The sequence below is a fragment of the Engystomops pustulosus genome, chromosome 7 (genome assembly GCF_040894005.1).
Source record: "Engystomops pustulosus chromosome 7, aEngPut4.maternal, whole genome shotgun sequence".
NCBI lineage: Eukaryota > Metazoa > Chordata > Amphibia > Anura > Leptodactylidae > Engystomops > Engystomops pustulosus.
Window position 1 is genome coordinate 56,628,830 of NC_092417.1, and position 24,865 is coordinate 56,653,694.

Sequence of the window (24,865 nt, forward strand, 5' to 3'; positions counted from 1 at the left end):
TAAAAAAGTTACAGATTTTTGAAATAAAAAAAAAAAGGGCTGCGGCGTGAAGGCGTTAAAGCCTTTTCTCTTAAAAAACAATGGCATAGAAAGCTTAAAGAACAGTGGATCTCCGTGTGCTTGGTTGGTGTTAGAAGTCCTTTAATGCGGTAAAATCTGGTGACAGGTTCACTTTAAGGTTATTATTAAAACGAAGAACCTGGAAAACCAGTTTAAAGGGAACCTGCCATCAGGTCTCTGTTACTGATTCTGTCACCACGAACTGTTAGAGCAGCTCATAAGGATCCATCACAGCCTTTATCTAGTCAATTTATACATTAATCATTATAAAATCATATTTTCTTTATTATGTAAATGAGGCTGGTCACGTGGTCAGAGGCAGTGATGTCACCCCGTTACCCCTCCCCTCTCCTCCCCCTGCTCATGTCTGTGTGTAATGTATAGTAAAGCATGGCTAGTGTGTGTGCTCTATCTGCTGACATGCTGCATCCTTCTAATACACATGTGTGAGACACAGACATCAGCTACACAAGTACCTGACATGTTCTGCTATAACATGGCTGCTTGGAGCAGTTGTATCTCTCCTATACACACACAGGCTGCAGGGGGCGCGAGCACCAGGAGGCGCTTGGAGGAGACATTACACCATTATACAGGCTGTCAGTCATGTGTATAGTAGTATATAATATTCACACAGGCTGCAGGTGGCACCAGCATCAGGAAGCACATAGAGGAGCCATTACACCATTATACCAGCTGTCAGTTATGTGTATAGGAGTATCTCATACACATAGGCTGCAGGGGGCGCCAGCACCAGGAAGCACATGGAGGAGCCATTACACCATTATACCAGCTGTCAGTTATGTGTATAGGAGTATCTCATACACACAGGCTGCAGGGGGCGCCAGCATCAGGAAGCACATAGAGGAGCCATTACACCATTATACCTGACATCATTATACAGGCTGTCAGTCATGTGTATAGGAGTAGCTCATACACAAAGGCTGCAGGGGGCGCCAGCACCAGGAAGCACATGGAGGAGCCATTACATCATTATACAGACTGTCAGTCAAGCACTGGGGAGTGTTGCTGTACCTCCCACTCATGAATAAGCTGGACAGCTTGAATATGATAATGACTCATTGGACCTCCCACAGGTCATTTGCATACAGCTTTAGGACCTCATTGCTGAAGGCAATGTAGAGGGACAATGAAGGGATAGAGGCAATGCTTTTTAATGTCAGTTTTATTTAGTTTTGGGGATTCATATCACTTGCCAGCAATCCTCAATCAATGATTTTTTTTTTTTACTACAGGTTGTGTCTGGATATCATTGGGAAACATTCCTTCCAACTAAGAAACCAATTATCCTGTTTACCCTTACGGCTGCTGGATCAGGTCAACAAGAGGATCACGTTCTGGACGGCAGCCCGGTTCCGCCAGAGCAGGAGGGAGAGTTGTTATGAAATCAATAACAACAAGACTGGATGGTGACAGTCCCAGGCTATTTCTACTTGTCTTTAACCCTTTGAGAGAAGCATTTTGAAAAGGGCTCTTTGCTATATGTGACTGATGCAAACATTTGGTGTGGTTTCTAAATGTTTTATATTCACTGGTACATGTTACTTTATCAGAATACATGATATGCACAGAGTATGGCGGCGGAGCAAATATAGCGCCATCTAGTGATCACCGGCCCTATTAACAATCTGTTGACAACATGCAAGGATATATATTCAGCACATGTGCTTGGAAATTTTCCTGACATATGTGCTGAATGTAAAACCTAGCATAACCCACCGTATACCATAATGCAAGTGCTTCCATTATCCCACATGGTAATAAGTAAGATGTATATATTTTGTCCACATAGAAGGTTAGGGGATACTTTTGTGGGCTGTATATAGTGTAGTGTCCCTCTTTTTGTAACTTTAGTGAGCAGACAAGTTCTTATGCTCCTTGCTCCTTTTATTAATGTTGAAACATGACAAGATATTAATAAAGATAGTATTGTGTAGAGAACTCTATCAGCTCTACAGACTTAACTTCCCATTTTCTCAATTAGCCACAAATGCTGGAGACCCATTTTCTTTCCTTTTTGCCAGCCAGCACTGTGCTCACATGATTATTGTCATAGTGTCACAGCACTGTCATTGGTCGGTGACATCAGGCCAGTTGTCAGCCATATTTACGTCCCCACAACAGCAGTTCACATGGGGCCTAAGTTGTAGAAAAAACAGGGTTCGCGTACAGGCAGACACAACATTGATGCACCAGAGGCTCATTTTTAGAAAGATGGCAAGAAATTTCTTTTAAGGCTAAGGCTTATTTGAGGACATGAAATGTACATCTGGAAAGCTTATAAATTCCCGACAAAAATGCAGTTTTTTTTTACTTGTGTGATGTAGGAGCTAGAAAAATCCCTTTATGAATTGTAAATCTGCACTTAATAGAATTGCACTACACGTAACCGCATAGATAACTGCTTAAAATATTCTGTAGACCACGTCAAAGGATGTCGTGGGAATTTCCATATTTACAGTTTAATCAGACCTACAAAGAGGTTTTCGATGAACTAGTGGATATCAAAGATGGAGCGTGTTTGGGGGTTGAAATATCCAAGGACAATGAGAATCTCACAAATCTATAATTGGTTGTTTATTTTTTTGCAAATTGGAGCCTCGTGACTAGACAGACCCACCTCTGTCCTGACAGGTCAACTTGCACTTGTTGGCCCATCACTGGAGATAGTGAACAGTAGCAGCTATTATAGGGAAATACATTGCATATTTATTCTTGTCCGCTTTACAAACCGTAAAGAAAAAACCCTCATACACTATCCTTTGTATTTAATTCCCAACTAGTCTTGGGTATGTTTAATGTATTGCTTTCGTATACTTTGTAAATTCTTGGTATTCTCTGTTTAAAAAGAAAAAAGGTCAATATATTTTTTTAAATTTTAGGGTATGTATAGTACATTGTACGTCCTCATTAAAATCAGTCACTTGTGTTCTAGATGACATGTGTACTGGGAATACACCTATCATACTGCCTGTTGGCAAGTAAAAAAACATTATGCGATGGCATATGAACCTGTGTTAGTGTTCCCTTTTTTGTGTTTGTTTAAGGAGTCTCCCATGTAAAAATACATTAACACTAAAAGTCTACTGCATTTTCACCTTTCTAATGTATTTTGTTTGTTTTCTGCAAATTAATAAACTATTTAAAAAAAAATTAAAGGATTTTGTTATATACAATATATTGTCTGATATATTCACAAAGTTTTATTCATAATATATGAATATTGTGGCAGATTTGTCTTAAAGAAAATCTACCATCAAAATCCATCATGATAAACCAGCATTACTCATAGATCCAAGCATTGTATTGTAATCTTCTTATACTTGTTATCCATGGCCTCCCTCATTAATCAACTTGTATAATTATGGCTTTACCAGAGCCCCTCCCTGCTTCAAATTCACAGGCTGTTACTCTTCCCCTCTGCACTTCCCCATCCCTTGTTGTTTCAGCACTCAGTGGAAGTTGGAAATGCTCCTTGCACACTGTAACAGCATAGTGAAGCTACAGCACAGAGAATCGCTGGTAACAGAGCTCTTCTGGGTCATTAGCATAATTTTACAAGTTGCTTTTAGAAGGAAGGAGGCCGTAGATAAAAAAGTATATGTGCCTGGACCTATTTGCACATGATGCCCTTGGCGTATCGTGCTTGATTTTGATGGTAGTTCCCCTTAAAGAAAATCTGTCTTTGTTGCCCTTAGTAATAACCAGGATAGTGGAGTGGGAGTTAAGGAGTTGGTGATAAAATTGACCGACTCTGCGAAAATATAATATATTCTAAAAATGATGACATTTCCTTTCAATGTCAGTTCTGCTCCTGATCTAAAGATTTATGCAAGGGTTGAGCAACATTTATTGGTCCAAGGGCCACACTGTCATACGGCTCAGCTTTAAGGGGCCACACCAGCAACCGCAGTACAGTACAAAATGTTACAGAACTTGACAAATCAGTCCCTGTCCCCAATGGGGCTCATCATCTAATCAACCTACCAGTATGTTTTGGAGTGTGAGAGGAAACTGGAGGACCCGGGGGAAACCCACGCAAACACGGAGAAAACATACAAACTCTTTGCAGATGTTGACCTGGATGAGACATGAACCCAGGCCCCAGCGCTGCAAGGCTGTAGAGCTGACCACTAAGCCACTGTGCTGGGGACCTCCAAGACAACGTTTATAATTTGGAGACCTCTGAGCACATAATCATACTAGATTCCCCAGCTCCTTTCCTGGCTCCCCTGCACCACACAGCAGCTTCTTCTCTCCTCCATGTGCCGCCCTGCTCTGTATTCCACGCAGGTTGCATGCGCCAGAGCAGAGCTGCACCAAGAGCAGGAGAGGACCTAGTGCAGTACAGCTGACACATACTTACCACACCTGGATCTGCTCCTGCTGCTAGAGCTGCTCTGATCTGGATCCTGATGCTGATGCATATCCAAAGTAAAGACACTGGGGGACATTTACTTTGGTGTTTCTGCCAGTTTTGTGGTGCTCTCACTGCATGTTCTGCTCTCCAACCTATTTTATTAGCTGGTGGTGCCAGAAAAAATTACTTTTTCCGCCTGCTCCAACTCTTCTCCAAAAAGGAGCGTGGCTTTGGTGGAGTGGAAACTCAGACACAATTAATGTGTCACAGACATTTTTGGGCGGTGTAAACTGGTGGAGAGTAGACCTAAAGAAATTGGTCAGGGACACAAAACCGTGCTACTGTACTCACATTAGGATGTCTGCTCCCTGTCCTTTTGGCGTCCAATTCCAACTGGACAAGCTGTGGGACGAGGTCATCCACGGATGCATTGCCACAGTGGCCATTGCTCAAGGCAGCGCTCAGCCTGTTCTCCGACTTGGACATAATTCTGATGCTCGGGACAGATATTCCTACAGATGAGAGAATAAAGGCACTGGGTAGGACTGCACCCATCACAGCACTGCAAGAGTGACCTGGAAACTAGGATACTGGAGCAATACCATTTTGGTGGAGCTGGAGTCCGGAGTTAGGGATACTGAGGAGTGGATTCTGGCTTACCGACTCCACAGCCCTGGTAATAACTGTGCTTTGCTGTGGTTGGTTGTCAGACAGTTTTTTTTTTTAATTAAAATTCCCCCGTTGGGTGATGGTCATTCTATGGGTTCTACTCAGAGCTCCTTTTTCTTGTTAATGCTAAATGTGGGGTGTGATGTGATTTAGCCTCACAGGACTATGACATTATGAGAGTATGAGAGAGATGAAAGTATAAGAGGTTTATTGTTTTAATACGAGCCCCATCCCCAGTAACTTTTTTTCTAATTCCAGACAACCTTTTTAAATAAAGTTTCCTAAAAAAAAGTCTGAAAGTGTTTTTTTTTTATGGGTTACACACCTGCATTTGGCAGCTTCATTTACTGCCGCTTGATATTTTTTTTTAATGAATTTTACCGCTACAAATAACAGAAGAATAACAGAAGCTCCATTGAACTACAGTCAGTCCCCGGGTTACGTACAAGATAGGGTCCGGAGGTTTGTTCTTAAGTTGAATTTGTATGTGAGTCGGAACTGTATATTTTATTATTGTAGATCCAGAAAAAAAAAATTTTTGCCCCAGTGACAATTGGAGTTTAAACATTTTTTGCTGTAATGGGACCAAGGATTATCAATAAAGCTTCATTATAGACACTTTACTGCTGATTATTGCAACCTGGGACTATAGTAAAGCATTCAGAAAGCTTCACCAGAGGTCAGAGGGGTCTGTCTGTAACTATGGGTTGTATGTAAGTCGGGTGTCCTTAAGTAGGGGACCACCTGTATATGGGAAGCAGAAAGGGGAATGGAAAACCGTTTACTCTTCTAAAATGGAGAGTCCAAGGGAAATCCCTGAAGCAGGTATGACCTGGACTTTAATGGGCGATTTTCAACATAAAATTAGAAAAACTAACTGAAGGTGGTTTTACTGGTGAAAATGCTGTTAAGAGGTTCACTCTACAATAAAGGCTCCCCTCAGACAACCCTGGTTAAAAATTTTATTAAAAAAAAAAAATTGCCTGAGGTAATTCAATGTAGTTCTATGTATACTGGGAGACAAAAAACACAGCAACACTGCCCCTCCAAAATACATTCCTACATTAAAGCGAACCTGTCATCAGGATCACACATTTTCACATAACCCCAAAGCTTTGTATTGCTCGGTAATTACCAATTTGCTTTTAAAATGAACATTACTGGTTCTTCTCACTTTTAAAAGTATATAAAAGTTACCTGCCATCAAACCACATTGAGTCATGGGGCCTGTTAAGGAGGTCGCACTGGTTTCGGACGCCATCTTGACTACTGTCCGCCATCTTAGATACAGCGGCCATGTTCCCTGACCATTGTCAAGTTAATATCATCATTCAAACTTCATTTTATGTAACCTGTTTGCTGGCCTGTCAGCTAATACCCTTTGACATTTAATGAGAAGCCAGTCTGTCCTTGATGCTGCATAATAATATGATTCTGGAGCCACTTATCACCTTCTTCTCAGCAAACTAGTATAAACAATATCTGTGTACAAGGTCTCTGAGAACTTAGCACAATTAATTAATTGTTTTTCCCAGAATGTGCTGATGACCAATAGGTTTGGAGTATACTATTCACGCCCCTTTGATGACTCTTCTGTCTGTTATTATGCATTTTGATTATTAAAGGGTAGAAGTTTTTTACATACACTAAGAGAGAGATTGACGTGTGTCTTGGTCTTTATGTTCAATCATGGGTTAATTAGGACTCATCTTACAAAAGTCAAGAGGGCTGTTGGGGCCCTGCATAAAATATCCCTATCAGTATTTGGCGTCCTTTTCTGGGTGGGCTTAGGAGGGAACAACAACACCGAGACAGCCTCCGTGAAGGGTCCCCGCCGGCTTGGTGAACAGAACTGACCAGAGAGCTCTCAGGGTAAGATATTAATTTTTGTTGTCTACCTTGATATGTCACTTCTGGTTCACTAGTTGGACGGACCGGGTAAGACTGTCTCTGTGTTATGTATTTGCCACTGTTGTTCACTGTAACCTAAGCTCAGAGTTTTTGGCAAAGAACCACTTTGTAAGGTGATGGACAGAGACTGGACAGAGACGGATGGTCAGACAGTCTGTGATGTTAGCTGAAACTGTGGGACGGGAAGGAGTAGCCCTTAGAGGTCCACACTGCTAAAGTAGGAGATACTTTGTTGTGATTGTCAGATTATCATAGTGTCTATAGTACTGTTTGACTAGTGTCAATAGGGTTGCCCATAGAGGTATAGAGCTCAATTTGTGCACGTGCAGCGGAGACCCACTCTGATCAAGTGTGCGTTTAGCTTCATTTTGGAGTCTGAACGACTTTGTGGATGACTGTAAGAACTAGTAGTGACTTGGTAAAGAGTCAGTAAGAGAGTTGACTTGGTAAAGAGTCAAGGAGAGAGTAGTTCAGTAAAGAGAGTTGATTTGGTTAAGAGTCAATAAGGGAGACTTGGTAAAGAGTCCTCTGTGGAAGTCTGGTATCTAGTTTCTTTGGAGTCGGTCACACAAGGTGTCGGATTCGTTGTATCTGTGGGGGACAGGTTTGGCAGTGTTGCAGTTGTAGACATTTGTGATGGGAAGTAAGCAAAGTAAAGTAAGCCAAGGGTGCGGACCTAGAAAAGCTACTCAGATTGTGTCCCACATGAAGGGGAAAGATGCACAGAGACAGAAGGTTGTTGAGTTAAGTAGGACTGATGGAAAAGTGCAAGTTGACATGATCGGACATAAGGGCTGGTAGTTTTGTGTTTTAAGTAAAAAGTATTGAAGGTTTGAAGGTTTTGGGATGTGTCAGATGATCTGATGATTGTACAAGTGAGAAAACTTTGCAAACAGACACTTAGAGCCTCTGACTGACGGACGGACCAGGACAGAGTGACAGGAATCCTTCAGAGTGCCCATTGAAGAAAGAGACAGGCGATAAGGGACATTTCAAAGTTTTTGATGTGGAAAGAATTTGAGAAAAAGGGATTTTTTTATATTTTCCTTGGAGTGAAAAATGGCCCCTGTAATCCAGACTCCACCCCTGTATCTGGTGGTTAGAGAAGATGACACGCCCTACCATTCTTCAGTGGCGGCCATTTTAAGGGTAGGTACCCCCATGGTAGGAGACTTTACCTACGGTTGGTGCAACAAGACAATGACCTCCTTTAACATTGAGAGCACAGGTAACCCTGTATTAGCAGTGTCTGATGTGTACTGGATTTGTGGGGATAGGAGAGTCAGGTCAGGCCTAGAGGCTGGGAAGGTGAGTGTGCTGTGATAAGATTTGTGCAATCCTTCCTCGTGATCCCCAGGGATAAGGTTGATCAGACACATAAGAAAAGGTAGAGAACCCCAAAGGATTCTGAAGGTCTGAGAGAGAAGCACCTAGATGACAACATTTATATGGATACAGTGGGAGCACCAAGGGGGGGGGGGGGGTCCCAGATGAGTACAAGGCCCACAATCAGATATGGACAGGTATTCCCCATGACAGATCATTATTCCCCAGAGAGCTATGAGCAAAGATGTTGGTTGGGTTAACTTTTTTTTTATTGTAATCAACAGAGATTTGTGAATTATATCCGAGATGCTTCCCAGAACCGCATGGCTTTGGACATGACCCTTGCTGAGAAGGGAGGAGTCTGTAAGATGGTGGGAGTGGCCTGTCGCATATACATCCCAGATGACATCGCCCCCTATGGATCCATTACCCATGCTCGTGAAAAGATTGAAGGGCTGTCCAGGGAACTCAAGGGAAACTCTGGGGTGGACACTTTGTCCTCCACTTTGTGGATGGGGGATTGGAAGGGTTTCTGTTAAGTAGGGGTGATATTGGGGATTGTGATTTTGCTCTTGTCACTTATTGCGCGTTGTGTGGTTCCCCTCATCAAGTCCACCATGTCCCAGATGGCCGTCCAAGCGGTAAGAACCACGACAGGAGAAGTGCCCGGAGCGGAGGATGATGCTGCCTATTTACAAACCTATGAACTATGGGGATTTGAGTGTGCGGGCCTGTAACCCCTGAGTGACTGGCCTCCAGGGGATCTGGTGAAGAGTTAACAAGTCCAGCAGGTACGGGCTTAGCCTACCTGTGGGTACCTGGAGCTTGAGGAGGTCGCTCAGGATGGAGTTACAGGCCAGCAAAGCTCAAAGGGGGGAATTGTTAAGGAGGTCGCACTGGTTTCGGACGCCATCTTGACTACTGTCCGCCATCTTAGATACAGCGGCCATGTTCCCTGACCATTGTCAAGTTAATATCATCATTCAAACTTCATGTTATGTAACCTGTGTGCTGTCCTGTCAGCTAATACCCTTTGACATTTAATGAGAAGCCAGTCTGTCCTTGATGCTGCATAATAATATGATTCTGGAGCCACTTATCACCTTCTTCTCAGCATTAGTATAAACAATATCTGTGTACAAGGTCTCTGAGAACTGAGCACAATTAATTAACTTTTTTCCCAGAATGTGCTGATGACCAATAGGTTTGGAGTATACTATTCACGCCCCTTTGATGATTCTTCTGTCTGTTATATATTATGTATTTTGTTTATTAAAGGGTAGAAGATCTTGACTAAGAGATTGACATGTCTTGGTCTTTGTGTTCAATCATGAAAGGGTTAATTAGGACTCACCTTACAAAAGTCAAGAGGGCTGTTGGGGCCCTGCATAAAAATCCCTATCAGGGCCCCTACTAGCTTTTCCTCCTTCATACAGCCATTAGTTCCCATGTTCTAAGCTCATGTAGGCGGGACAGAGGGGGGAAGCAGGAAGAGACAGAGGAGATGATGAGGATGATCCAACCTCCTGTGACTCCATGCAGTTTGCTGGCTGGGAGCAGTAATGTTAATGATAAAAGCAGATTGGGAATTAGTATTAATAAGTCAATTGAAAAAAGAAGAAAACACTGTCCGCTCACCCAATCACGATCCTCCTCCTCATGTGGACCTTCCCGTGTGTGGAGTGCACGCCTTCCAGATCCTCAAGCATACGATCAAAACTGGTAGCAAATAGTAGTCCAGCAGCACTCAATCCACCACTCAGGTAGTACTGTTAAAAAATCTCTTTTTCTTCCTTTATTGCATCAAGTGATAAAAACGTACAGCAATGGATGGATAAATACACGGATCTACGCGTTTCGACGCTACTGCGTCTTAATCATGATCCCAAATAACATGAAACACATCAACATATATATAGGTTAACTTACCCAATCGTTGACTTGCCGCTGTATGAGGGGGGTGGAGTGAGTGGAGTTTCTTAGTTCCGTTTCTGAGGACCTCGTGGGAGGACGTGTTCCTATTTTCAGACAGCAATCCATACCGGGAGTCTATATGTTGGCTAGGACGATATATAGACGACCTGGTATGGATTTGGAGGGGGGATATACATCAATTTGAGGATTTCTGTTCTTATCTTAACAAGAATGACATGAACCTTAGGTTCACATACTGTTTTGGTGGACCACGTGTTAATTTTTTGGATCTAAATTTGGAGGGGAAAGATGGTAAGGTATTAGCAACACCTTTTAGAAAAGACACGGCAGGCAATTCTATACTATTGGCTTCGTCATGCCACCCAGTGCATGTAGTCAAAAACATTCCGTATGGAGAGATGATAAGGTTACGTCGAAATTGCTCAGAAGATACAATATTTAAGGAAGAAAAAGAGGCCCTCATACAAAGATTGACAGAGAGAGAATACAAACCCCGCGATTTGAAAGTAGCTAGCAATAAAATAGACGGCATTAAACAGAAGGATCTTCTAACACATAATCGGAATAAGAAACATCATCACGAACAGGGTACACACCCAATAGTGTTCTCAACCAATTACAGTAGGCAGTTTAATAGCATCAAACAGATTATCAACAAATATATTCCAATTTTAACACAGGATGACACACTAATCCCCATTGTTGAAACAGGTATCAAGTGTGTAGCTAAAAGAGCCAAAACATTGGGCTCAGTTGTATCCCCTAGTCTATTTGACAGTGCACGAGGCAACAGTATAACCCCCAACTGGCTACGATATCCAGGCTGCTTTAGATGCGGTCATAACATATGCAAAGCTTGCACTTGTATTGAAGTTCAGAACAGTTTCCAGTCCTTCTCTACGGGTAAATCATATGAGATTAAAAGCTACATTAATTGTAACTCAGAAAATGTAGTATACGTGGCAGGGTGCTCAGAATGCAGATTACAATATGTGGGACACACTTCTAATGCTCTAAAGATTAGGATACGGAGACATCTATCGGACATAGATAATAACAATGTTAATATCTCCACACTGTCAAGGCATTTTCGGGATAAGCACCACAAATCTACCAGGGGATTCTTTTGGTATGGTATAGAAAAAATTTCCCTACCAAGAAGAGGAGGCGACATCAAGAGGTTACTCTATAATAGGGAAACTTTTTGGATGTTCGTCCTCAATAGTCGACATCCAGATGGCCTGAACAGAAGATTAGATCTTATTACTGTTTACTAGACTAGATAGTATATACCTACCGGAAAAGAAGGGGATTAGCCATTTTTCTGCCTACAGATGCCCATGTCTTTTCTTACTTATTCCTGTAGGGCGAGTACACATGCATACTAATTAGTATACATCGTTTGCCATACATCTTTACCCCCGATTTCGTTACATCGGTCAACCAATACTTAAATTATATATATATATAATATATATAATTTTTATTGTATATAGAGACTCCATGATTTGTCATACAAAAAGCTCGCAATTATCTAAGAATATTTTACACAATATCAAACGACATTTGACTCGGACACAAATATGTATGGGTTGCCAAGGGCTACAATGATGTTCCAGCATCAAACATGTATATGATAAATCTAATCTGAGCTTTTCTAACAGCCATTGATTCAACATAAAATGATATCATGAATATTCATATGGGCCGCACACTCCACACTTATTTTGGTTACCTAAGATCAAGAATCTAACACATGCAGCAACTTGCTGATTTTTATCTGTTTTGTATCTACATAAAGTGTAATTTCTTGCCCAGCGGAACACTAGACTTGCGGCTCTATGAGAGGCGGAGCTTTCACTCATACATGTCACATGACCAACCACATGACGGGTCACGTGACTTGAGGACACTTCCGGAGTAGCGTTACTTCCGGTTTCTCGCATCCACGAGGTCCTCAGAAACGGAACTAAGAAACTCCACTCACTCCACCCCCCTCATACAGCGGCAAGTCAACGATTGGGTAAGTTAACCTATATATATGTTGATGTGTTTCATGTTATTTGGGATCATGATTAAGACGCAGTAGCGTCGAAACGCGTAGATCCGTGTATTTATCCATCCATTGCTGTACGTTTTTATCACTTGATGCAATAAAGGAAGAAAAAGAGATTTTTTAACAGTACTACCTGAGTGGTGGATTGAGTGCTGCTGGACTACTATTTGCTACTAGTATTAATAAGTGTATGGAAACCTGTCATTAACTGCAAATGTGTGATCCTGATGACAGGTTCCCTTTTAAAGCTCACTCCCCTGACTTTGGTTCATCCAATACACAGTACCGTGTAAAAATTTCTCAAACAGCACAGCCCACTGCAACTTGCAGTCCTATGTAAAAATGTAACTTCCCTTTATTTTATTCCTTAATGTATATTTTGCTACATTTACCTCACCCCAACACACAATCCCATGTAAAAATGTTATTTCTCTCCTTTAGTCACCCTAACATTCAGGACCATGTAAACTATATCAACCCTGCCCCTTTAACTCCTTAAAATACAGTCCCATGTAAAATAAATGAGCCCTGTCCCTTTAACTCCGTAACGCACAGTTCCTTTTGAAATATATGACCTTTGACTCCCTGCCATACTGTCCCAGGATATATACACATACATCCCTCTGGTGCCCTACACGTTACACCTATATATCATCGCTCCTGCTCGACTGTTTAGTTACGTAGGGAGCCCCGCCCCCTCTGTGCAGACGCCCCGCCCCTGCCATCACCCCTTCCTTCTATGCGACCATTACGTAGAACTCGTGCGCCTTGAGGTTTAGTTACATACAGCGATGGCTGATGACAATGAGAACCCTCCTGCCCAGCGGGAGCAAGAGGAGGAGGACGACGACGACGACGACAACGATGTTGATGATGAAGAAGAAGACGAGGAGGAGGAGGCAGTGCCCGGGGCAGATGAGAGTCTCCCGGCGGAGCGGAGCGGTCATGTGGCTGTCAGTGACGGGACTCGGATGTTTGTGTGGGGAGGATACAAGGTGACAGCTGCGATGTGTCTCTGAGCTGTCACATACAGCAGCCAATCAGAATACAGCTCCTATGTATTCCGGAGGGGGGGTGAGGCCCAGGGTATAAGTACACATGTATAATATTAGGACATCATGTGGGGATAACAGCCGCGGGCCTGACCACCACTGACACAGGACTACATGACCACTGCTTTATACTATGGCACTGTGCCAGATCACTGTCCTGTAGCATGTGAATGGAGCTGCAGTCATGATTTTCAGGACCATATTCCCCTAATTGTTGGGAGTCCCAACAGTCTAAAGCTCATTCCTAACTAATGCAACTGGCCTGGACAAGTGTGATGGTATTGATGGAAAAGAATTTGGCCATAGGGAGATGTTACACAGTGGTGTGTCCTGTAACACTTGTCAGTGTTGTAAACACTATTTATTATCTGCTCAGCTGTTCCTGCTTCATAATATGCTGCCTGCAGATAGGACACTGTACAATCTGCTCGGCTATTCTTGCTCTATAACATGCTGTCTGCAGATCAGATACCACCGGTATGTACAATTTGTCAGCTGTCTGTAGATAGGACACTATGTATAATCTATGCCGCTCTTCCTGCTCCATTACATGCTACCTGAAGATAGGACACTATGTATAATCTACGAATCTCTTCCTACTCTATAACATGCTGCCTGCAGATAGGACACTATGTATAATCTGTGCACCTCTTCCTGCTCCATAACATGCTGCCTGCAGATAGGACAATATGTATAAGATGCTCAACTCCTCCCGCTTTATGAAATAATCAGTTTGAGCATTTTGTCTTTACAGAATGCTCCTGTCCGAGGATTCTATGATTTCTACCTGCCACGGGATGAAATCTGGATTTATGACATGGTAAATGGGATATCCTGGTGAGTGAGTTGTGAATAATCAGTTTACTGCGGTTTTCCTGTCTTTATGGCAGATTCTGTGGATAAGGGTAAAGGTCACTAAATCTGGGTCACTTGGGTGTATTAAGAACTTTAGGGGAGGAGTTTCCCACAATGTGTTTGCTGTGCATTTCAAACCACATTCCAAGTACCGGGGCTGTGGATCAGAGTTGTAATAACAAGGACCAACTCCGACTACACAAATATATGATACGTTTTGTAGCATAATACATTAAATTATGAAATTTAATAATACTGGGGACCTAAAAGCAGACAATGATGATACCAGACCCCAGAGTAGAGCATAATGATACTGTTGACCCCCAATGCAGACAATAAAAAACATCCCCCAAAACAACCCCCAATGCAAGACATTGTAACATCCTGTGAAGCCAGAGCATGGACAAGATCTCATTAGCATAATTTTCATCTTAAAAAGTTTTCTTCTTAAAGTTTTCTTTAGAAGGAAGGAGGCCATGGATAACACATATAAGATTACCACAGTCCTGATGTCTGGATCTATAAGTACATGCCCATGGATTTTAATAGTAGATTTCCATAGAATAAGAGCTTTACTAGAGTTTTTACATGTGAAATACATTTATTTAGTATTATACCCTCTATCACCAGAAGTTTGGCTGTACGATGTGTACTTATTCTTCCCTGTGGGCAGATCTTGAGGGTGGGGGGTTGCAATTGATTTGTAGTCCACATTTCTCCTTGTTTCTCTATACTGTGCCAATATATTCCAGGCAGAGGAGGAAGACCAAGGGAAATGTCCCACCCTCTATGTCTGGCAGCTGTGCCGCGTGTGTGGATGGTGTGCTCTACCTGTTCGGAGGTCATCATGCACATGGAAACACCAATATGGTCAGTATATAATGTATAGGCTTTTAGACAATTCCTACTAGACCAGCACAGGATACAGAATTGTAACCCCCAAATTACAACTTCCAAATAGCTGAGATGTCAGCCCAATAACTCTTAGTGGAGGGAAATGTAGTTTTTTTTTTTTAAATTTCTGCTTATTTTAATTATTTTCCAATGATTTCCTTTTCAGCTTTTCATGTTAAACCTGAACTATAGGGACGGTGACCTTTTTTGGGAAAGATTAGAGTGTAAAGGAACCCCGCCATCTCCAAAGGATAAACTGGGTGTGTGGGTTTATCAGAACAAGTGAGTGTCAATCTTAACTCCTTTATCTTTGGATGTGACTTTTTTCTGTCTTGGGGCTTTTTCACACAAACCTGTGCAGGCCGTGTATATGTGCCATATAGTGGTATAATCCTACGGACTGCACAGAGCAGAAGACGGGAGTCCTTACATTATATAGAAATATAACGCAACGGCTATTAGTAGTTAATACAGTTGTGATGCTGCTGTTTGACCAGAAGAAGGACTCCCATCCTCTGCTGTGTGTGCAGACTATGGGATCCGGCCTCCATACGGCACATATACACGCCCGTGTACAGCCCCCTTAGGCTTTTGATGCAGAAAATCTGCAGCGTAATACAGTAGTATTAAAATAAATGTGATTTGGAATAAGTCATGTAGATGATGCATTTTTTTTGTTTTGTTGCTCGGTGTGGAACATAAAATAATCATGTTCGTGTCTTTTGCGTCCTTGCATGCTTTCTTTACATTGTAGTATATGGGAGAGTGAAAATCTGCATCAAAACTGCTCCATGATGCGGATGTGATGCAGATTTTTGTCTGAAATGTCGTCTGATGAGGTGAAACAAAACAGGTAAAAAACAAATCCACATAAAAAGGCACAGAAAATAGACAAATCCACATGAAAAACGCACATGGAAACCATGGATATTGGATGTGGAATTTCCGCAATGTGTTTGCATACACTTAGAGCCATTTGGGCTGTTCACTTACCTGTAGCTTTTTATTGCAATGGTTACAAAGCTCCGTATGCCCTTAAAAATTATGCAAAATGAGTCTGTTTGGCTCCGGGCTCCATTAAAGGATATAGAGCCCAGAGCCCCTTGGGCTCGTTTGCTTCATTTTTTAGTTTTTGTTTTTAAAACAAGGGCATAAGAAGCTAAAAAAGTGAATCTTGCCACATGGGGCATCACCTGAATTTAAAGCGGTTGTCCGAGACTATACAAAAAAACAAAGGTGGCTGGGAGGGGCTGCTTAAAAAAATAAACAGGTACTTACCTCCCGGTGCCCCTCCGGGTGTCCCGCGCTGCTGTCACTGTGGTCCGTGCCCCATGTAAACAAACATGGCCGTGGAAGCAGCGCTGTATTCAGCTTCTGGCCAGCCACGCCCACCCGTCCCTATTCACAGCATTGTATATGTGGGGTGAATGGGTGTCGGGCCTGACCAGAAGCTGAATGCAGTGGCACTTCCATGGCCATGTTTGTTTACATGGGGCACGAACCGGAGAAATAGCAGCAAGGGCGCCAGGAGGTAAGTACATGTTTATTTTTTGTTTTTTAGCAGCCCCCTCCCGGCCACCTTTTGTTTTTTTTTTTTTTTGTATAGTCTGGGACAACTCCTCTAACTGTGCTTGGTATACAACACTTGATCCGGTGGTAGATTTCCTTTAGGTCTTTGCAGAGCCAGAAATCATTAGTTTATTCTCCAAGATTTATCTCTTGTGTAAGATGGATGGAAACTCAATAAAACATTATTTTAAAAAATGTGGTTTAACAGTTCAACTCTTTGACTTTAGAAAAAGCCCAGATATATTTATATGGTGCTTTCCCTAAAATGTCAGAGGGGTAATGGCTCTCTATTCTTCTTCCAGGATTATCTTCTTTGGTGGATATGGTTATTATCCAGAAGATTCTATTGGGACGTTTGAGTATGATGAAACCTCTTTTGGAGTACGTATATCAGTGCCGTATAATAATGACATTTCCATTACCCAGGTCACCGGGTAATCAGGTGACCTAGGTTTTCGGTAGAAACCAGACCATGGTAGCATAGTGAAAGACAAACCAGGAGAGCTGCACACAAGTGCTTAGGCCTCATGCACAGGGGAAAGCTTGAGTCCCGGTATGGTCTGGCACCATGGGAGCCTGATGGCTTGCCCGTAATATGGGTAAGTATAGGACCTGCTCTTTAAGTGGTGGCACGGCTCCCGGCTCTGTCACGGTGCGGTGAGGCACGTTGCTGTGAGCTAGCTTTAACGTGTGAAGCTGACTCCTGGTGGTCGTGTGCATGAGGCCATAGTATTCTCCAGTAAACTAGCTGCCAAATTTACAGAAAAGTAATTCAGCAGCCATACCACAGTGGCCAAATCCAGATGAATGTAGCTGGTTTTTGTTCAATTCCTTACCCAGAATCCACAGCAATAACGTGGAAGTCGCTTGTATAAATCCCATCGTAATGCTAGATCTATTATGCTACATATTTTCCCTGGTAAAATACATGCATAACAGACTGTTTGCAGGACTGACAGACTGACGACCTTGTGGTTAACTCACACTTGACAGAAATTTCTGTGCTGAAAAATCATTTGCTTTCACCTAAATGAAGCTGTTTCTGCAGCAGTCGGTATTTGTGGATATCTTAGGCTACATTCAGACGAACATATTGGGAACGTATGTATGGGCGCAAACTTGCGACTTCACATACCTCCCCAAAGATGGCAATGGCCGCACAGAGCGATATGGTACCGCTCCGTACACAGGGAAAACATAGGACATGTCTTATCTTTCCCCGTGTTGCGGCCCATACGCCGTACATCTCCATGGGGAGGGGTCACCCCTCCTCTCTATCGGAAGGCTACTGTCTGTCGGGCATACGTTTTTCTGAATGCAGCCTTAGGCCTCTTGCACACGAATAGCCCATGTGACCACCATGTGAGACCTAAGAAAATCCTCCTATATTCTATATTCAATAATTTAGTCATATCTCTTATTGTCAGAATGCAGGTCTTCCAAGGGGTTGGAATAATCACGTCCATGCTCTTCATCTACATAACTTGACCTGGCATCGCGTTGTGACTACGGTAAAATATAAATCTGACTCCGCCTTCTAGTGGAAGAAATAACTGTATGACCTGTGCAAAAACGGCACAATCACCAATCTTCTCTATAGGGTAAAAGTCCCTCTCCGCGAGCCGCTCACGCCTGTGCTGCTGTAGGAAATAGAGGTTATATGTTTGGTGGTAGATATAGGGTGAGTACCTGTCTTCACAGCTGGGTTTGCACATTAGAAAATGATAATTTCTATAAAATTACATTGTACTTTTATTTTTTTAGGACTCCAGAATGAATGATCTCTATTACCTGAATTTTGATACCTGGGAGTGGCATGAAGTGTAAGTATTTCAGAATTCTTTTAGTCTGTATATTGGAAAAGTTTCTTGGTACTAGTCGTAGCTAGCTTATAGCTACGGATTTACAGACCTGTGGGTCGTTTAGTGCCCCGAATCGCCTTGACGGGTTCTATTTAAATAGGTAACATTTCTTGTGCCATTCGGACTACTAGTAGAGTGGACCTAGCAGCTGATCTGCTTTACTCTCACATTGACAGGTGAGATAATAGTATGGGAGTCCTCTCCATACAGACTGGGTGTTTGCTGCAAAATGCAGAAAACACCCAGCGCTAACACCTGAAATAGGTAGTGGCACCCTTTGCAGGTATCAACTTGTTAAAAGCTGGCAATGGAATTTAAATCCCTACGGCACAATCTTGGAAGACTATCTGTCTCCATGAGAGCGCGGAGTCTATGTGAGACTCCAGGGCTTGTCACTTCTCGAAATTTGCTACAGTGTGCTGGGGGCACACTGTTACAGATCATGAGCAAAATTGCCATATTTTGCAATAGAAATGTGAAAGTCCAAGGCAGCACTCTGTAACCAATGAGGCTAGTTGCAGGTTTGTATTGTATTGCAGTATATGGTAGGAACGATCCCAAAGTACCCAGAGGGGTCTGTAAGTACAGTGAAAAAAATAAATAAAAAAAATAATAAATGAATAAATTCAAATCGCCCCCCCTTCCCTAGAATATAAAAACAAACACAATCATAAACATAACTAAAAGTCCTGATCTCTGAAAATATAAAAACTGTTATTCTCAGTGGTGACCTGATAAATAATGGAAAAACTACGATTAAAAATCATTACCTTTATCCCTAAATTATTCCATTTCCATGACTGTAATATTAAAAAAAAATCATTGTGTAAACTCCATGGAGGAATGTTGTGATTTCATGTTATCAGATGCATACATGGGGTAGACCTAGCAAATATTACTGGGTAATGGACCCAGTACTTTTTGCATAAAACAAAGACCCACAATGCTGTCCCATAGAAATGGATGAAGCAAAGGTGAAGCATTGCACTGGGGCACCTCAAAGGACTCATGGGCCATTACCCCAGGCTTATATCTTGTCTCCTGGATAGAGATGGTGACCATAGTGGGAAACCCCTTAAAATGATGATATAAAACATAGTCCCATAGGCAGCAGCCACCTACCAGGTCCAGAATGCCCATGTTACATTGCAGTATTATTCTTTATAAATAAATATAATGATTAGAGATGAGCGAACATGCTCGTCCGAGCTTGATGCTCGTTCGAGCATTAAGGTACTCGAGACGGCTCGTTGCTCGGACGAGTATTTCCCCTGCTCGAGATCGAGCATTTAATTAAAAAAACACAGTGAAGAACAATGAAGAATAGAATAAAAACAGTGAACACAGTGAACACAGGATCATTTAAGTGAAAAACACAGTGAAGAACACAGTGAAGAATAGATTACAGATGTTCGGCACATCTGCTTACTTGTCGGAAGATACGCGCGGAACGGTGCGAACAAAATAGCATGTGAAGAACAATATATATGTGTGAAGAAGACATTGCAGAACACGGTGAGCAGGACGGAGACACAAGGGAGCAGCACAGAGACACCGGGGAGCAGCACGGAGACATCGGGGAGCGGCACGGAGACATCTGGGCACGGAGACATCTGGGCACGGAGACATCTGGGCACGGAGACATCTGGGCACGGAGACATCTGGGCACGGAGACATCTGGGCACGGAGACATCTGGGCACGGAGACATCTGGGCACGGAGACATCTGGGCACGGAGACATCTGGGCACGGAGACATCTGGGCACGGAGACATCTGGGCACGGAGACATCTGGGCACGGAGACATCTGGGCACGGAGACATCTGGGCACGGAGACATCTGGGCACGGAGACATCTGGGCACGGAGACATCGGAAGAAGAGCAGCGGATCCCGGGACAGCGTATCTCCCGACAAGTAAGCAGATGTGCAGAACATCTGCAATCTATTCTTCACTGTGTTTTTCACTTAAATGATCATGTGGTCACTGTTTTTATTCTATTCTTCACTGTTCTTCACATCTGTTAACTTGTCGGGAGATAATATACGCGCGGAACAGTGAAGAATAGATTGCAGATGTTTGCATACATCTGCTAACTTATCAGAAGACATTCTTTTTCAATTAATTAACACATTTTATTCCCGAACCATGGTCCCTTTGAAAAATGCTCGAGTCTCCCATTGACTTCAATGGGGCTCGTTATTCGAGACGAGCACTCGAGCATCTGGAAAAGTTCGTCTCGAATAACGAGCACTCGAGCATTTTAGTGCTCGCTCATCTCTAATAATGATATATAACTTAAAACAATTCTAGTTGCTCCTTAGAATAGTTTCCTCTCAGACTCTGTGTCCTGCTCACAAAAGTATCATGATTGCCATAACTGATGTTTTCTCCATTCCACGTTTCCTAATTCCAACCAATCCCTTTTCTAGAATTCCTCAAGGTGTCATTCCAGCGGGGAGATCCTGGCATTCACTAACACAAGCTTCTCAAGACACCCTATTTCTCTTTGGTGGATTTACCACAGACAAACAACCTCTGAGTAAGTCACTGATAGGGGGGCCCAGAATTTGGTGCGTTTAACTCATTAATGACCAGAGAGTTTTGGTCAGACTCCTTTTTAACTTTTTTTTTTTTGCATGTAATTAGTACCAAAATAATTTGTAACCAGTGAAAGGCCTTCTGTACATTGCTGTAAATCTGACAAATGGTCCTGAATCTCTTACATTTGATGAGTTCTCTGTGTTTAGGTGACACTTGGCTTTACAGTATTAAAACAAATGAGTGGATTCCATTCCAGAGCTGCCATGTTGGGAAACCGAGGTAAGAAGCCGTTGTCATGTGATCCTTTTTGGGCTCCGTCATTACAAGCTGTACGAGGGGCTCGTCTGTACCCGTCCTTCTTAGTTCTGCTCTCTGTCACTAGAAGTATTTTGAGACAATACAATTCCCGCAGTTTGTGGAACACAATTGTCTCCCTCCCTTATTTGAAGTTTATGAAAACCTTGAGTAATAAACGACATAATGCCCTGAAAATCCCATGTGCTTGTATCACATCCTATTCCCTCTCACAGATGATATATTGTGTGATGCTTGCAGGTTGTGGCACACAGCATGTGCCAGTAAGGAGGGGGAAATATTTGTCTTTGGAGGATGTGCCAACAATCTACTTGCCCATCACAAAGCGGTAACTATATTTGTTGTTTATTCGCATCTTATACGGAAATTGTGTTTTTTCATTTGTGGGGTTTCTGTATGGATCATAATTTTATAGGATGACATTTGTCAAAATTATATTGGAGGGATTTTGTATAAACGTCTTATTTAGTATCTTTGCATATTAAGTAGATGCTTGCAGGGCCTGTATTTAGATACACAACGCGTTGGTAAGACAATGGGGCTGATTTATCAGAAGGTACACAAGGTAAGTGCAGAGTTACACTAGACAGTCTTATGCTGCATTACACATGGTGATAAAAGTCTGGCCGGTCATACTCTGCACCCCCTTGCTTGACTTTGTCAGAAAACTGTGTCAAAATTCTGGCACATCTGCATAATTTTCGGTGCACATGTCCTGTTTTTGCAAAGCCACAACTTTTTGGTTGTACTGTGGCAAAAGTGACTTTAAAAAAAAAAAAAGCAAATTATGACCGAACAGATGGATGAAACTGCCCCATTGTGTGACAGAACAGAGCCCTGCTTCACCTGCAGTACCTCTTGTGTAGTTATATCTCCTTTTTCTTACAGGCTCATAGTAACGCAGTTCTGGTGTTTTCGGTACAGCCAAGGTCTTTACTAAGGTAATTTATCACTGCAGATAAAGAAGAATCAGAGGCGCGTTCACAGTACTGTCTGTCTTCTGTTCTAATAGCAGACAATGGGGAGAATGTATAAAAATGGTATATAAAAAGCCATTTGCTGGTTATAGTAACCAATCACATTGCAGCTTTCCTTTTCAAGGCTAAAATAAATTAAATCCAGGTATTTTGAATCAGTGACTATTTTGGTGGAGGCTGAGTAGTTATAAAATGGACCGACGCAGACTCCACAAATATATAATAAATTATGAAATTTCCTTTTAAATGCTGTTGTATTCCTGATCTAAGGATTTAGGCCATGAGTGAACAACATTTATTGGTCCATGTACCATATAATCATACTGTTCGACTAGAAGGGGCTGTCCCTGTAACCAGCACATTAGATGGACTACCTACAAAAGTAGAGCACCAAATACCACCCCAGAGCAGATAATAATTGTGGAGACCCCAGAGTAGACAAAAGACTAAAATCTCCTTTCCTGGATCATCTTCTCCTCCCAGGACCACACTGCAGCTTCTTCTTTCTTCCATGTGCCGCTGTGCTCTGTGTCCTGGTTGTATGCACTGGCATCAGGACCTGGAGCAGAACTGTGCCAGGAGCAGCACAGCTGACCAGCACCTCTAGGTGCTGACCCCACCGCATACAACCAGCATCAGGAGTCAGGACACAGAGAGGAGACGACTCGAGACTCTGTAGCACTGCTACCCGGCCTCCTGCACCAATGAATACTTCCACCAGAGTTTATTGGACAGCAGGAGGCAACTCAAGGCTTGATGGGCCATATGTCACCCGTGGGTTGTGTACCCCAGATCGATGATGTTAAAGGAGATGAGTGGCATAACCTTATGTACATGCTCAGTAGTGAAGCTCCTCTGCTGCAGATCAGAGAAAAAGGGCACTGGGAAGGAATCTGTCTACTCATCGCAGCATGACTGGGGTGACCATTTTTTTTTTTTTTTTAAAGTTACTATTATTATCAACAGTTGCATAAATCTTCCCCAATGTGATAGCAGAGTGTTCAATTTTTGTCAGTGAAATAAACTGACAAGTTTATTTTTTTTAATATGCTTAACATGCAGGGGCAGGCTGGCTGTGTACCACTTGGGGCTGGCTGTATACTACACCCTCGGCTTATACTCGAGTCAATAGGTTTTCCCAGTTTTTGATGGTAAAATTAGGGGTCTCTGCTTTTACTCAAGTATATACCGTAATAAGGATGTTAGAAAAATGTCTTTTTTTTTGTTCATCAATAAATGTGAATTCTTGTTCAAGGGAAAAATTAGACATCCCCCGAAAATAAGGCCTAGCTATTTTTGGGGAAACACAGTGACTGAGGCAATCTACTTATATCTGTTATCCATGGCCTCCTCTCTTAAAACAACTTAAAATATGCTAATTAGCCTGAGGGCTACCCTAGCGCATCTGTGATCTGTCTTTACATACTTTTACACTGTCTGCATCCTCAGCAAGCATTCTCAGTGCTGAGGGAGCAGGGGTGAAGGGTGAGACCACGTAAGAGTCTGTAAAGCTAGATCACATAGGTGCTAGGGTATCTCTTCAGACTCATTAGTATAATTTGAAATATTGATTTTAAAAAGAAAGGAGGCAATAGATAACAAATAAGATGACCACCATCACAGTGCTTGGATCTATGACTTAGTGTCCCTGGTTTATCATGATGGATTTTGATGGTAGATTTCCTTTAAATGAGCAATTGCGTACACAATCTGATAATATATATTTACCTTCCTTTCCCAGACTTTCCCTAGAGACTGTGATTTCCCTTAAAGAGATACTGTCCAACTCGCTGGATTGTCTCCCTAAGCACTTGCTTCACTACGTCCATCAAAGGTTTGCGAGCGTTAACAACACATGTGGGTCATAAAGAGAAAACCCTGGCCACCTGTATATAAGTAATAGTTCTGTGTTTTATTTTTCTTCTGTCAGTAATTGACTGTAAATATGTTTAATAAACGTGGAAAATGATGACGTTTTTGTTCATTATATTGGTCCTATTTATTCTGTTCTTTGAAGCCATAGGAGATCAGTCATGGCTGCCATCAGAATACAGTCTATCCCTATAAAAGGGGAATGCGATAACAGGAAATGTCACTTTTTTTTTAACCAACTTTTTATCTGAAACATAAATCCTTAATACACATAATATATTTTCTAGGTTACAATCTATATTTTATAAAAAATATTCTATATTTGGCCACAGTCTAATAGGGATGATGCTTTTTAGTTCTGTGGAGTTTTCTCTACAGCAGTCACCTCATTTATACCACAGGCTGGATTACAATAAATCCACCTCTGTAGAAATCACCCAAAGCCTATACAATAAAAATGTACAACCCCAAACCCCCCCGCCCAGTGCATTGCAAGGGTTAATGTCTGCACTGGGATCCGCAGAAGTGTGGCATTTCATTACGTCACACATCGGGTGTATGGAGAGGGCTCCTGGTCTTAGCCCTCCCCA

The 24,865-nt window shown here is 42.3% G+C and overlaps 2 protein-coding genes across 4 annotated transcripts in view; both read left to right on the forward strand.

Annotated features, from left to right (window-relative positions):
- KLHDC1 (kelch domain containing 1) overlaps positions 1–3,223 on the forward strand; it is a 28,049-nt gene extending 24,826 nt beyond the window's left edge. For all 3 annotated transcript variants that reach the window (XM_072116001.1, XM_072116000.1, XM_072116003.1), the window contains one exon: positions 1,317–3,223. In XM_072116001.1, the coding sequence (XP_071972102.1) occupies positions 1,317–1,494 (178 nt within the window). In that variant the 3' untranslated portion in view covers positions 1,495–3,223. The remainder of the gene's footprint in view (positions 1–1,316) is intronic.
- Positions 3,224–13,052: 9,829 nt separating this feature from the next.
- On the forward strand, positions 13,053–24,372 carry KLHDC2 (kelch domain containing 2). The gene is made up of 13 exons (XM_072116005.1): positions 13,053–13,333; positions 14,145–14,227; positions 14,998–15,115; positions 15,306–15,421; positions 17,011–17,089; positions 18,136–18,219; positions 18,309–18,389; positions 18,473–18,531; positions 21,000–21,109; positions 21,318–21,390; positions 21,667–21,754; positions 22,315–22,367; positions 24,145–24,372. Exons 1-13 carry the CDS (start codon positions 13,130–13,132, stop codon positions 24,269–24,271), a joined length of 1,275 nt encoding a protein of 424 aa, XP_071972106.1. The 5' UTR covers positions 13,053–13,129; the 3' UTR covers positions 24,272–24,372.
- Positions 24,373–24,865: the final 493 nt, after the last annotated feature.

What these genes read in the sequence shown, in the direction of transcription:
- KLHDC2 (XM_072116005.1), top strand. Translation starts at nt 13,130, where the DNA reads ATGGCTGATGACAATGAGAACCCTCCTGCCCAGCGGGAGCAAGAGGAG. An exon ending in CACATGGAAACACCAATATG is followed by an intron (nt 15,116 to 15,305) that starts GTCAGTATATAA and finishes TTTCCTTTTCAG; the next exon opens with CTTTTCATGTTAAACCTGAA. An exon ending in CAGCCAAGGTCTTTACTAAG is followed by an intron (nt 22,368 to 24,144) that starts GTAATTTATCAC and finishes TTCCTTTCCCAG; the next exon opens with ACTTTCCCTAGAGACTGTGA.